The sequence below is a fragment of the Lagopus leucura genome, unplaced genomic scaffold (genome assembly GCF_019238085.1).
Source record: "Lagopus leucura isolate 7727_CA_CO unplaced genomic scaffold, USGS_WTPT01 Super-Scaffold_73, whole genome shotgun sequence".
Taxonomy (NCBI): domain Eukaryota; kingdom Metazoa; phylum Chordata; class Aves; order Galliformes; family Phasianidae; genus Lagopus; species Lagopus leucura.
In genome coordinates, this window is record NW_024962252.1 from 79,904,546 (window position 1) to 79,920,436 (window position 15,891).

At 37.6% G+C, this 15,891-nt stretch overlaps 1 protein-coding gene across 4 annotated transcripts in view; it reads right to left on the minus strand.

The window, feature by feature from the left end:
• EML4 (EMAP like 4) overlaps nt 1–15,891 on the minus strand; it is a 153,395-nt gene that overhangs the window by 32,392 nt on the left and 105,112 nt on the right. For all 4 annotated transcript variants that reach the window (XM_042884479.1, XM_042884489.1, XM_042884472.1 and 1 more), the window contains exons 8-9: nt 5,608–5,731; nt 485–634 (exon numbers count right to left, since the gene is read on the minus strand). In XM_042884479.1, the coding sequence (XP_042740413.1) occupies nt 485–634; nt 5,608–5,731 (274 nt within the window). The remainder of the gene's footprint in view (nt 1–484; nt 635–5,607; nt 5,732–15,891) is intronic.

Consider the following 15,891-nt stretch of genomic DNA (forward strand, 5'->3'; position numbering starts at 1 on the left):
GCTTTTATGTTTTGTTTGCAAGTGTCTTTCTCTTACCTCAGATGGTCTAAATACTTGGATGGGGCACTATTCAAAAATGAGAAAATTATCATCTGTCTTCCATTTGATCTTCTAATTCTCCTTAAGTCTACAAATTGCCATATTGCCTTTAGCTGCTTGATCTAAAAATTTGGTTGACGTCAGTTTTTAATTCTTGGAGTATGTATTTAGAACAATTTATTCAGATACTCCATCTCTAATCTGGCACTTCTAGAGTGTCTACATATCTGGTTTTAAATTTAAGCCAGAAACACTAAGCTAGTGTGGAGTACTCTAGCTCTGTTCATTTGTATGGTGTTCACTACAGTGAAATCTACTGAGACAAATGAAATAAAAGAGTAACTACAATTATGATGATATTAATGAGATCACAGATACAGTAAAAGAATTAAAATAACGCCTTAATGAATTATGACACACATACACACAAATTTTTTATACTAACCATTTAACGCAGTCTGTATGACCCAGGTAGTGTCGTTGAGTTCTCTCTTCATAATTAAATAGTACCACAACTGATGCTATGAAATATACAATTTCTCCGGTAGGAAGGAGGTAAACATTGGCTCTACAATCTCTTCCACGATACCCATATCTATATGCATATTTTTTAAGTCAAGGTTTTATAATCATTGTATATCACATAAAAATAAGAAACAACAACCGTTGAAAGGATGTTTCCTGGGGATCTCTCATGTCACAAAGTGCCATTTTTGTTTTCCTCTGAAACTACAGCACAATTTTAGTAACAGTTTAAAAATATATTAAAAAGAATCAAGACTTCAGAAAAGCGATCACTGTTAAAATGTGATAATCATTGATGTGAAAATGTAAGTCCCTGGGGTAAAACAAATGTAACTGTGTCACCTTACAGAAATTCTCAATGTGAATTTTCATGAGGTAGCAGCAGGATGTCACTATCCAGGCTTAACACCTTTAACAGCAGTAGAGTTGGGCACCTCCATGCTGGGGACCAGTATGTTGGCTCTGTTTGGCTTTTCAAAACAAGCATGTGAAAATTCCTTCAGAAAAATGCAAACTTTGGCACAGCAGCTGCCAAGTTCAGGAAATAGTGTTTTAGAATGCTTTAGAGTATTTTTAAAGCAAATAAATCTTAAAAGGAACTGATAGTAAAAAATAGTCTACCCTAAACAACCCAATATACATAAAACGGATGATTTTTCTAAAAAGCCTGCATTACTTCCCTGCCCCTACAGCATTCAGAGTTTTTAAGCTCTACATTCCAGACTTGGTTAGCCACAATCAAATTTTACTATAACTTATTACTTTGAAACTGGTGCAACTTTCTCCATTTAGACTATTAACGTGGTGGTCTACCTGTTTTTCAAGTCCCACAGTCATTAAGTACTATTAAAATCATCACTCAGACTGCAGTAGTAGCTCTGAGATCTTAATTGTAAAAAACAAACAAACAAAAAACCATCAAACTTTCCTGTTATGTCCTGCACAACACACAAGACAGAGGTTCCCAATTCAGCACCAACTACATCTGCAACAAGAAAGAAAAAACATGCAACTTTAGCTGAAGGATTCCAAGCTCTTGGATAATCAGAAAGAAAGGACAAAGTCAAAGACCAACATGGAGAAATTTGAATGGCTCAAGCCAGCCGTCTCTTATTAAAAGCAGGCATAGTAGGCCAAATTTTGGAGCATCTAAACTAATATCTCCCCACTTGACAGCCTGGCCTCTGTTATTCTTGGACAAGGGCTACCTTTCTACCAAAAATACCACCACACCCCTCTTGATGTCACCCTCCACTCCCAAAAAATCCCCTGCATGCTACCAGCAAATAAAGTTATTTCCTCTTATGTAGTCTCATTAAACTACAGTAATACTATGCCACTAGAACACTTGCAAAATTAAACAAAATCATTAAATACTGTAACTAAACCATGGTTTGAAGAGGGATAATGCATTCAGTCTTCAATTAAGTGCCTTAAGATCAAGGAAACGGAAACAGATTCCCATATTGTAGAATAATACAGTGACTCTGAAGATGAAATTATTCACTGTTTTCTTTAACAAATGATATCAGGAGAAATACTGATGTAACAGAATGGTGAGATGAGAAGAAAGGATGCTTCTGCTTCTTCTTTATCACCATTTAACTTCTCACCAATTTTTCACCTTTAAACATCAGTGGAACAAAAAGAAACTCTAGAATGGCCCTTTACAAAACCAAAACAAAACAAAGTGAACTTTCAGAAATGATGGGCTATAAGCCAATGAAAATATTATTTCTACACAGAAACACAGAGAACACTAGTCTAAATGCCATCTCAAAGAAGAAAGGCAGATTGTGTTCATCTCCTGAAATTAGCAAGGACTGCAATGGCAAGGATTTATTGAGACTGACATCTTTGAACATTCATCCTTTTGTAGCAGTTTAACATGCAAAGCTATGGCTAAATATTTTGGCATCCACTACTGAGCTTCAGTATTCACCAAGGCTGCAAAAATAAAAAAATTGTTTTCTCAGCCCATTCCTTTCCTTCAATCCCTGTACAAATTACAGTACCAAACAGTGGCAGCATTTTTAAGGGCATGCAAAGCCATAACCTGTTTTGCGAGAGAAATTTTTACTTTCCTCAAAACAAGAAGTGTTGCTGCTCCACAGAACGTCTTCCCGTCACCAAACTCCCAGAACAAAGTAGCAGAGATGCATTAATATAATAATTGCCCTTTCCCTACAGAAAAACAAACAAACAAACAAACAAAAACAACAAAAAAAGCCACAAATTTTATGCTTAACTTATACTAAATTTCAATGTTTATCTTTCAGTGAGGCTGATGTTCCAACCAGGGAAATTCAGAGGTAACCGTCTTAATATTGTGAAGGCTTCTCACGAATCACAAGAACTGTTTTGCCATAAAAAAATGACGTACTACACAGATTTTATTGTTTTTTTGTTTGTTTGTTTTGAAGTGGATAAGAATAGTCATGGCCCCATGAAGTGATCTCATTGAACAATAGAATTTAATAGCATTGTTACTGCTGACTTGAATTACTCTTACAAAGAAAAGCACCAGTGCTAAAAATAAGCTTACAAAAAGGAGTCAGAAATTCCCTCCAGTAACTGAGTAACTTTACACTGGGAGAAGGAAGTTGAAAAGTCACTGTCACTCATTAGTAACACTAATGGTGATCTCAGCAGCTACTATAGCAGCCCATTCTCCTATTATTAGGAATTCCAGAGATTCCTTAAACAATTCTGAATTGAAGCAAGACTGTATCATAAAGCAGGGATGTCCAAACTAAATTAAAATGAAATCACTCAAGAAGCAGACACACTCAAGAGCTCAGATTTCCCCATGAACTACTTTATCCTGCCAAGTCACTTAGTTCTTTTCCAAGTGACAGGGCAGGGCAAAGAACAGCAGGGTGTTTTCTACTGAACCTATAGTTCTGGCAATCATTTGTTGAAAATATTCCTACTCCCCAACACAAAAACAAGCAAACACCAAAAGCCCTACCCTACCTCAAAACTTTTTCCCTCTCTTCTTGCCTGGAAGATGTTTATTCTCACAGTTCATCATTTAGCCTGTAAATGGCATGCTACAGAAAGGTAACATCAAAGGCAAGCCTGATTGTAAACAACCATCCAGAAGGTAACTGCCAGAGAAATAAAAGGTGTTCAAAACAAAGCATACAGATTGAACTACCAAACACTTGATTGCAAATCAAATGTTTCAGTTGCAAAAAACTGGCATCACTAAAATACCCTGTGAATCACTGTCCCATGTATTGTTCATAAAGTTCACAGGCTTCAGTCTGCAATTATATTTGGATTTTATGGCTGGCTTGCAGACTTATCAGCCTTTGCATGACTACAAGATTTGCAGCTATAACTTTGTGTCTCAAGAACCAAATGCCAATTTTGTTCAACGTCATACAAATCAATATTATTGCTTCAAAAACTTCCCAGCTTTCTCCTCACTGTTTTCTTCAGCATCATATCTAAAAGATATTCTACAAACAGAAACATACCAGTCTCATTTAGGACTATATTTTCTTAAACAGACTGTAAAAACATGTGGGCATTTTGTTTACACAAGATATATTTCACTTTAATTAGCCCTCAGCACAGAACTGGTTTAACCTGAAATTGAGGTCCTTGGACACTGAATAAGCATTTCCACACTGGGATTTGCACATACTTAGCTGATGGTATGATTTCATGATCAGCTTTCATCAGTCCAAACTTCTTGCTGCTGCTGAAAAAGTACGTCGGACCTTCCTCCAGTGTGCTGGTTGTGCTCCTTGTGCGTTTGTGGAACAAATCAAATTAATGAATTGATCCAGCTGAAAGTTAACTCCACAAAAAAGATTACATTTCAGCCAGATCAGCAACTGACTCAATTCATTCCATGGTCATATTAGTGCCAGCATCAGCACTGAGGAGCGGTGACACTAGGAAAGGCAGGGCACCACAGCTTCGTAAAGACTGAGTAAGAGCTCAGTTCTCTTTCTGATCAGACTAGTAAACCCAAATTCCTCCTTTATGTTCTAAGCTTTTACAATCTTTCTGCAAAGTTGAATGGACTCTAGCTCCACAATTTCTTTTCATAACTGAGTATCCAATATCATTAGCTTCCCCCAATAAAAGCAGGAAAACAATAGGGAAATCATCTTTCCTAAAATGACTAAGAAAGGATAGTTAAAAAAGATGCATGTCTTAGTTGCTATGGGATATGCTGAGAGAGCTTCTTTCTGTACACATCTCCTGACATATGACAGTGCGTCATCAATATTTCTAAAAATCTTATTGCTTTCAGCAAGATCAGAAGGATCAAGCTTCAGATTATTACATCAACTCAAGTGCTGTCTAGACATGTTCTTTTACAGAAGGTCTAAAAAGCTTAATTATACAATCAAAACTTGTTAGAAGATTCTGTAGAGATGGGAAGACATGAAAGAAGGCCCAAATGTGTGCAGAAGCATTTGTTATGAGCTCCAGATTTACTAAGCCTGAAGAATTGTTGACAGCCACATAGCTACTCATCTCCTCAGAAAAAATTATTTACATAAAGTACACCGCTCTCCCCAATAAATGAATCCCTTCAATTCAGAGTTGAAACAAAATTAGTGCAAAAAACTTTGGGCAGATGGTTACTGCAATCGTTTCCCATAGATAGAAGCTATGAGAAATCTTGGATCTTATTCAAGAGCTTCTGTTGATCTAAAATCTCCAGTTACATACACAAAATAAAAAATAACTGTGTTCCTGATTACAGTCTATCTTATAGAGAATATAGGGGAGGAACTTTGAAACTCAGTAGCTCTCCAAAGGCAATATTCTTCCTAAAAATAAACTGCACTTGGTTTCAACAGTAAAAAAAAGTAAAGGTTTTCTGTTTCTGCAACTTAAAAATGTATTATAAAGTACTGACAAACTGCTTTAACTGTTTTGCTATTGCTTTTTTGTTTGTTTGTTTTTAAATATCTTCCTCCCTTGAAGACAAGGCTACATAATGAAGAAGAAAGACAAGGCAAGACAAGAAAATCAAACAAGCCACCAAGAAATAGCTACTGATATCAAGGATACACCCACTCCAGTTTTAACTTTTCAGGAGGCAGCTCAGTCCTAATATCATCATAGTTTTCTACATCAGAAGGAATGAACATTGTGATTGGTCGACCCCGCATGAACATCTTGATATATTCTCCCTCTGTTGAAACAAACAAACAAAATCATATTAATCACATGGCAAGTTTACACATGAAAGGAGCACATGAAAGTAGTACTAAACGGAGGGATGCAAAAACGATTCTGATACAACTATTTTTGAGAAGTGAGCTTGGTAAAAGCTTGGAACAACACACACACACAACACAGGCACAGTAAGTGCTAGTTGAATTTAATAACTTTCTCAACAGACAGCATGTAACATTTTAGACATGCAAATTAAAGAGCTAAGATAAATTTTAAATCTAAATCAAAATGCAAAATTTAATAAATAAATAATCATGGAAACACTGAAGGATATGATCCTTCAGGCTGAAGTAGACCTCACAAGGTCTTTAAGTCTGTCTTCTGGCTCAAAGCTGGATCTCCCAGAGCAGAGAAGGCACAGCTCTGCTGGGCACCTGGCTGCCTTCTCACACTCCCAGGGCCTTTTCTGCAGAGCTGCTCTTTCAGCCTCTTCAACCCCAGCCTGCATCCCTGCTGTAGCTATTCCTTTACATGAGCAGGACTTGGCATTTGTTTTTGCAGTTCCATGAGCTGCTTGCAGGCCTACCACTTCTCCAGACTACCTAGTAGTAAATGAGATTAGATCCTACGAGGGTTTTCCTTCTACTATTAATAAAATAGCAATTTTCTAACTTTAAAAAAAAAAATTAAAATTCCTACAAATAAAACTTTCAAAGACTTATTATGGTCTTTACACTCTACATGTGCAGCAAAAACAGCAGTGTAACAATTAAATCAGGCCTCAAATTCACAAGAATAACTGCCAATACCTTCAACTCCACTGACACAGGAATTGCATTTCAAAATATACTGAGTAAGGGGGACTCAAGTATTTCACAACTTTTGCATCAATTAAATGCTTTTTAAAAATCACACTTCCTTCGATCGCTGCTTTGGTGATAAGTATCCACTGTTAATGTTAATTTCACAAACCTAAAGTAATATAATACTTTGTTAAGAAGCTTTTTTTTTTTTTTTTTTTTTTTTTTTAAGTAAAATTTGAAAACCATAGCAGAGAGAACTCAAGAGTTCCCCAAGTGTAGATGGCTGATTAAGACTGAAGTAGAATAGCTATGGATTTGTAATATAATCTGAAGAATCCTCCAATCACATTTGATGTGACTAATATCAAGCTATAAAAGTAAAAATCTCGGGACAATTGCTTTTATATTACTTTCAAAAAATAAAGATGAGACAAACTTTCTATAAATGCCCTGGTAATGCTTACCAGTATTTCCTGAATTAAATTGCAAGATTATTATCCAGATTGCATGAATGTGAAATCTGTGTTTTGCACCTAAAACAAATCTATATCTAAACATATCTACAAATCAATTTTATGAGAAACTGAGCTTTATTCCCACTGAATTATATTTTAATAGCTCACTCCAAACTTGGAGATGTATAAAAGCAAGAGAAAGCAGATGCAAAGACTGACAAACAGTTGTGAGCCACATCAGAAACATATTCACCAACCTCAAAGCCAGTGTCCTCGTCCTCTCTGAATTTGAATTATCTACACCATTTAGATTACAGAGACATGATCTATCTGATAAGAAACAACTCACTTCTATCTTACAGCCAGAATAAAATGACAGGAAAAAATTTGCTACTATTTTAATCCACTAAGTACGCAAAGCAGTCTTGGACAGAAAAATACACTCCAAGTATTTCTTTCATTCTAACTGAAAACTCTTAACTAGGTCAATGAATCTATGCATCTCAACACTTTCTCTCACATTCAATATTCACTCTGAAGATTTCATAACACTGAAGGCTTAATTTGTCAGAAAGATGTTTTGTTGTTTTTTTTTTTTTTTTTTTTTTTTTGCTCTTGGCAGTTGATTGATCAAACAGCAGTTTGATTTCCTGATGTTTTTACAGTTTTAAAAAAGGTTTTTTTTCTTATTTTTCTAAGTCAACTGTCTGAGGAAGCAGATCCCAATTTATCAAATATACTAAGTTCTCAGCCTTACAAGATACGATTAATGTGACTCATTTTCTACTTCTAGTGTGCTGAAAACAACCTTTTGAGACCATAACTGATTTTACTTGAGTCTTGAGTCTCTCTTAATCCTGTTAGTATGTATGCTTGCTCTGCCCTGGAGGCAAGAGATGAGAATTTTCCTGTTATAGTCCAAATACGACTGAAAGCCAGCACACGAGCTGAGAAAATTCTTCCTGCACAAAAACTGCTAATAACGAAGTAGTGTAAAATTAGCATATGCGTAAAGGTTTTTCCTTACTTTGGATATTAATACAATGAAAGTAGAGCCATTTAAGTATCAAAGGAATCAATACAAAGAAGATGAAAAACAGTTGTCCCACTTCTTTCCAAGAACAAATACAAATTCTTTGAACAAGACATCTGTGAGTCTGTCCATTGACAACAGGAGAAAAATTGCCTCAGATTAAATATCAAAGAACAAAGGAAATCACTTCCCAGTAGCTAAACTAAAAACAATAGTTATTTTGAATGTACACTGCTCAAGTACGTTGCTGAGAAAAGCAAAAGATCTGTGTTATCACTGGTTTGACACAAATGTTTAGATAATTATTCTAAGTATGCCTCATTTTTCCACCAAAGTATTTTTACAGTATATGCTTTGTAAAAAAAGCAGTACTGATCAACACAGAGAATAAGTTATCAATAACGGTCTACCTATTGAAGTCTGGTGCTTGTGCTCTTAAATGGCAGCACTGTGTTTTAAGAAAGATCGTTCATTTCACACGTCAAATCATTAATTTAATGCCAGGCTTGGCACTCCTGGTTCCATATAGTCAGTGCAAAATCATTCCACAAATTCAGCTTTCAATTTCCCATTGCTGCTTAGAACGGCAGAGACAAGCTGCAACAGAGATGCATATGGATGGAGGTAGCTGCACCTGTTGGACCCTACAGACAAGGAACTTCAAGTGGAATTTAGTCAAGTCTTTGGCCTCTGAAGTCTGGAGAAAAGCCTGTCTGCAGGGCTGTCAGATACAAGTTAGCTCTCTGAACTGCCCTATAAAAGAAAGAATATTTTTGGCTCTTATTAGCTAGCTGTGTGTATTCAAGATCATCTTTGAACATACACATTTAACACACTTGTCAGAGAGACACAAAGTGGGTATGACTTGATTAAGCCTCTCTCCACAGAAGGAGGGGGGGGGGGGGGCATAAGAAAAGCAGGCAGACAAAACCCATTGAAAGGTTTTTGTCCAAAGCTGTAAATTTCCTTTCCTCAGAATAACCTGTGGGGCAGATATAATATTAATGTAAAAATCTTTTGAAATACTAGAGAGGAATGGCAGCATATCAACAAAACCATTCTTCAGAGAAACTAATTGCCTAAGGCCAAATTTTTGTAAATGCAAGTTAAGAAAACCAGGAATTTAACTCTTTCTTATCACACTGGCTCAAGTGCATATTCAAGAGCGCCAGACAATCTGCTTATTTTCTGCTTTCTCAGTTTCCAGTTACAAAGCAGTATGTAACTTTTTTTTTTTCCTTCACTTTTTGGAACTAAAGATTCTTTCCTATCTATCTCATAACAGAAATATGGTAAGTGGGTATTAGGAGGAAAGAAAGAAGTTTTAAAGAACTTGGAGGCAAAAAAAAAAACAAACAGAAATCCTTGTCAATTCTGTGTCTAGTAGTATGCAAACAGCAGGTATAAAAGAAAAAAATCTCTGCTCCTCATGAAGAGATGTTCAGACTCCAACATCCACTGCACAGAAGCATTTTGAGGGCGAGGGGAGCAGGAGGGGAAACTTCTAAAATCCTCTGCACTCAAAAAATGATTCTCCAGGTTCTGCTGTCCTACCAGTGCTTCCAAATATGGGTCACATCCACCTAAGAGCACAGCTCCAGACCTGCAGTCAGCACACCCAGGTGCTGTGTAACTGAAGAGCTCAAGCTCAGAGCTGCTGCAGAAGGCAGCGTCATGCAGCCGTATTGCTGAGGCTCTGAAGACCGGCTCTTGTCTGGGAACAGCTGGAGCTGCTTTTGTGCGGCTTTGAGCTTCAATCCACAGCCCTTGCCAGACTTGCTTGGCTGTGCAATAATTCACCTCTAGAGCCTCAGCTATGTCTTTGCACAAGTGCCAGGGGACATCGGACCAATACTCCCAGTTTTGTGCGCAGGATCAGCTCAGGCTTATGAACCTCACATGGGAGCCCCTCCAGCTGTGCTGAACCATGCAATCTCCATGCAGAGCTCTGCAGGATCCCCAGAGGTCTCTGGCTGAGTTAATAATTTCCCCAGAGATGCAAAAATACATGATCCAACACACATCCTGCTATTTGACTGTCCTCTTGCATGATAAAATTTCAGTCTGGCTCCACACAGCCATAAAATTTGCCTTTTATGAACACTGGTGTCTATAACTGCCTGACATACTACAGAGGAGAGCCTACCAGAGTTTTGAGGCATTATTTTTTCCCCCCTCCCTAAGGTTGTGTATGTCTGCTAGAATTACTTCCAACACACAATGGGATTGCATTTATGTTTTCATAATAAGAGGTTCAACCTTTGTGTGATGAAGTAGCATGTTAGAGTCCTTTTACTTACCATCTCATTTTGGCAAACAACCTTACAGGCTTTTATAGCTAAAACATCACTAACAACTCCTGCACATATGATCTTGCACTTTGAATAATTTAATTTTATCTCCTCCTGCTCCAGACTTCAGGAACATCTAGGTCTTCCTGTATTAAATCTCCAGCTTCCACTCTATCGGTTTTGTCACTCAGCTTCACGTCATCAGCGAAATTTCCTGTGCTAAGTTCATTAGTGTAAACACTAAGCCAAATAGGTCCCAGCAGACTGAAAGCAGACACTAGCAAGCAGAGTATCTGCTCTCCTGAGGGTTCTCTGAAAGTTTACGGCCTGCTAAAAAGAGAAGAATAAGTCTGTTGGTGAAACAAGGTGCTGCTATAGAGAGGGACCCAGGAAGCCTGCCTGATCTGCAAGCAAACAAATGCATCTTGCTGACTGCCAAGGAACTACTGGTTCATGCTGCTCCAAGAATCTAGGACGAAACTTAACTAGAGAACTGTGGACAAACAGAATGCAAGGACCAAGGAAATTCTGCAAAATCTCCTTATATCAAAACAAGATTCCCATTAATACAGACAAACTTTTAATCAGGTCTTGTGGAAAATGAGAACGCTGCACAAAGGAAACAGTAAAATTCCACTTCATACAAAGCTGATTAATTCACTCTTGGAACCGACAGTTTAAAACCCAGGAATTCATGGAAAAAGCTGGAAGGTAACAAGTGAAAAATATTGCAGGTGAAAACACATCAGAAATATATGGCAATACAACCCTCTGAAGGGCTGAAATCAGTGCTTACATGAAACTAGCACAGGAAGCCTCATGCGGTCACACTTAAGCAATTCATTACTTTGTGAATCATATTCTCAGGGGAATACGGATGGTTTCCAGGCAAAAATGAGGAAAACAAGTAGGAACTGAAAACAGCAGAAAAAAAAAGATCAAAGAAATATTTATAGAGAAGAGAGGTTCGGGAGACATGAAAGCTACTGCTTATATCCTTCTGAAATTTAAAGACAGTGATGTAGCTAAACCAAGATCCTGACTTCCAAAAAAACAAGCCTCCATATGAAATTGTCCAGGAGCACACAGTGGTTTCCTAGAAGCACGTGAGAAGACCTAATTGTCTCTTACTGATTTCTACAAGACCAGAGGAAATGTTAAAATGCATTTTGTATCACTATTCATCACACCTTAGGCAGACTCTGGGGAAGCTCCCTAAGTCTGAACTGTAATTAAGTGCTTTTCAGCTAGAAAATGTATGCATAATTGGAAGTCTAACATGCATACACAGTTGATGTTTATTTATATATGTATGTGTGTGCATAGAAATAAATAGTGGATAAATAACAATTGTTCATCTAAGTAATTCTTAAGAAACCATTAGCACAATTGGACCTTGGAAACTATTAATGACTATTTGAGGTCTGGGAGAGCAAGGGAGAGGTCTGGGACTGGCACATCAAAATATGTAACTCAAAAACTGCATCTCAGTTCTATTTGCATTTATCATTTTAATCTCATCCTTGGAGCAAATAACCAGCAACCAAAAACCCCATGTGTCTCCAGCTAGCTTGGCCAAGCAGAACTCTCTAATAACATACAATAAACTACCACATCCAGAGTACATTTATTAATCTGTCTTCACATTCTAGCTGCTTGACCAGTGAAGTTATGCTTTTTAATACTACAAATAGCTTCTTTCCCACAGGCTTTCTGCCTTCAGGCCTGTGTCCAAGAACTCCATAGGACCACTAACCTGAGGGACAAAGGCTTAACAATCCTGTTTCTAATTTAAACCAGTGCTAACTGCACAGAGAAAAAATAAAACTGCATTCAGTCAGCATGCCCAGATCACTGCATTTTGTGTTACAGGGGTCCCAAACAAGGTGGCTGGTCTGCCTGCTCCATCCCAACCCAAGTATCAGAGGCAGAACCAGAGAAGCAGGCAGGCACTGACACTGCTAAGTGCTGCTGCAAGGCAAACAGTCTGAAAAAGCAGCTAGAACAAAGATCTGACTGGGTTTAGAATCATTTAATGGTTTTGTCTTGCAATTTCTTAACAGATCTTTGGTTAATAATTTTACATAATGTGATATGAAAATCGTATGTGGAAACTCCAGCTATCTAGATAGTAATAAGTTATCATTCACATTGAAGTAATTCAGGTGTAATAGTAACTAGCTTTTTCCTGTAAAAAAAATAGACTTGCAAAAAACAATACTGCACACAAGTAACTCAGTAGGACTAAACTCAGTACCTAAAACCTTCCTGCTTAAAGAATTAAGTCCTGACTTCTTCAGAAATCAGTGATAAAACTCACAAATACATCAGAGCAAATTTATTTTTCTGACAGTACTGATGTTTTTAATAACATGCACTGTGCCCATACAAGGGCCAGAAGCCCAAAGAAATATGAGGGACCAGGTCACTATTTGCCCTCAGATACGTGAACACCTTCAATAAGCCTCTCTCTGTCTGATAACAAAACCATTCTGAAATAGTTACTGGATTTTGTGCTCTCGGTGGACAGGACACACTGTCAGCAGGGTAAATATTTCCACTGTGAGTTTCATTGCCCTTTTCTGTGAAGCTAGAACTACAGCGCAGTTAAAACTAACAGAAGAAAAAGTACTGGAAACTAATATAGCACAATCTAAAAAGAAACAAACTTAGGAATGCAGTGAATGTTTTTCATTAATTCTTTCACATATGGTTTTTATTGCCATCCAAAAATGTCTAAATGTCTCTTAGTACATTATAAGAAATGAACAAGGGATTCGTGTACAGAGCTGCTATCACTGAAATTCAAACTCAAGTTTAGAATCTCAGTGAAAAAATTACCTTTTATCTGAAAAAAAACCCACCAACAATACAAACAAACCAAAACCCCCAAACCAACAGGTTCTTTAGCTCTTGCAAATAAAATATTAATTCTTTATGATTAATACTTTAAAAAAATATCTCCTGAAGTAAAAATCAAGATAGCCTTTATAGGCAATTATCAGCATCTGCTGGTAAAGAATTTAGAAAAAGTTCAGTGTCCTTTTAAGATTGTAGCAAGCATCTGCTTGTTCCATCCATAACTTTATTGGATTTTCAGAGAATTTTAATACTTCTTAGTATTTGACTTTATTGGAAAAAAAAATTGTCCTGGTTTGCAAGGAGAAACAAAGAACCTAACCCCAAAACCTCTCCAGCATACATATGGAAGCGTGTCTAATACTTCCCTCATTGGATTGGCATTACAAAAGCATTCCTGCATTGCATCTGCTTCAGCATATGCCCAGATGCACAGAGCTCAGGACTAACCTTAATGTGCAGCAGGTGCAGCTCAATCCATGTGAGAGAGAGGCACCGAGGGAGCAGTATCAGGTGCTGCAAGAGAAGGTATGACCAACACTGCTCACATGCATGGCCTCAGTGCTATGTGAGGAAATTCAAGAGATTGCCCAGGAGGCAGATACAGGCTGTGGCTGCTGGTAGGAGAGGGGTGCCCAGGTCTTGGGGATGCTCACATGCAGCACCCACCGCGTGCTCTCTGGGGGCTCCGTGCCAAATCAGATAAAGCTAATGCCTTTCATCTACTGAAACTCATCTAAGATTAATTCTCAGGTATTCCTCAAACCTTTCATTTTCACAGATAATACTTTAACAGAAATCACAATGAACATACACAGGTGGTCACAAGACAGATAATACTGCTGCTAGATAAATAAGATTCCAAGAACTAAGTATGCAAAACCACATTTCTCTACATTTTGTGGCATTCTAATACAGTGACAAATTTCAAAGTATCTTCTTAAATAATCTGAATCAATAAAACTGATTCCACAAATGGTCACAGCTATGCAGGACAGTCATCTTCCATCCCATTACTGCCTGCAATTATCTTCTGCTACAATAATTTGCTATGTTACTGTTTCCAAGTGCATAAAGGCAGAAAAAGGACTTCTTTGTAGATCTGTTTTGAAGCCGGATGGTTTGCACACCAGCAGCATCCTACAGCCCCTGCACACCGAAGTTAAGAAATGCAATCATTAGCGTAGGAGGTGTGTGCTGGGAGTACACAGTGAGGCACATGCAGCCCAGCAAAAGGAGCAGCTCAGGCAAGCTGCAGGAACCTAATTAACAGCACACTACATACTTGTTTTTAGAGGTAAAAGATGACAAGCCACAAAAGATTGTCTGAGCTTCTTGTCTCCTCTTTGGTTTGCAAAACAGAGAGGTCTTGCAGAAAAGCAGCAGCTGCAGCTACCCTCCATCCTATCCTGCTCAAGCCAAATCTGTCCAGTTGCAAGGATCTGCCTTCTGAAATCACATTAACCACTGAACGCTGAACGTTCTGACACTTGGGTCAAGATGTCCATTGTTAATTGGATATTAAATAGCAACTATCTTGCAGAGAACTGGTTTAAAGTCACCTGCCCCAAACATATTGTTGCACTGCAGAGAACTGGCTGAGCATTAGCTGAGCATTTCTAAGCTGATACTGGGAAGGGGTGGGGGGTGAAATCCCTCTGCAACTACCATAGCTTACAAGTGGTTACTTCTGTGATAGTAAACCCAAAACAAAGTCTAACACATAACCCAACACAGGCACGCACAGAAAGCTGATATAAAATACACATACACATAAAATACATCCATTGGTCCATATATAAAAAAAAAAGTCTTTGTAGGTAGAACCCTTCTAATTGCAAATTTGTTAGTGTTAAAGGTAGAGTGATGTTTTGACACTATTTTACACTTTAAAAACATGAGTAAATGCGTTTTCTGTGATGAGCCTTTCCAGCTTTACATGGGGTCACTAATCCACATCATATTTCTCTTTCATTCAGCCAGGCTCAGAGCAAACTAAGGCATGACACGTACAGAAAGGTACCCATTCATCATTCAGTGAAAGTTCACATCATCTGCAGTAACATAATAAATAGCAGAGAAACATCAAGGCCATGTACGTTACAGCCACCAAGATGAGAGAACTGAGAGACAGCCCATCTTTGGCAGGACGTGTAGAATTGTAGATGCATATTTTCAGGAAAGGATTAGTATTCAAGGTATTTTAGCTGTATGCAACTCGGTATTGCAAAGCTGTGTATTTTAGCAGGTATTTTTAGTGTGACTGGTTTTTTATTTTTTATTTTTTTTTAATTCTTGCAAAGCTAAATTGCAGCTGGTCTGGAGAGTACAGATTAGTTTTCTTTTTATAGTAACCATTGCTACACGTGGTTCTACAGCTGGTGGGTGTTAGGAGCCCTGGCATGAAGCAGCATTCCTGCAGCTTACGCATCCTTTTTTACTCCTATTGTCTTCAAATGATGCTTTTGATATAAATCAATTTAGAATATTTTATATCTGTAATTTCTCTGTAAATTAGCAAAAAAGTAAAGTTACTGGATTCGAGTTAATTTTCTGCACATTAAAAGAATTTATGCTAGCTTCCAAAAATCCTGACTGTTTTGTTTGAAAGAAAATTCAAAGGAGATTGAAAGTAATCAAACTGTTTATAATGTAGTTTTGCTTGCAGCACACAATTTTGAGACTACGGATTTGTTAATTAGCAGCAAAAAAAGCATGAAACAAAACCTTTGTGC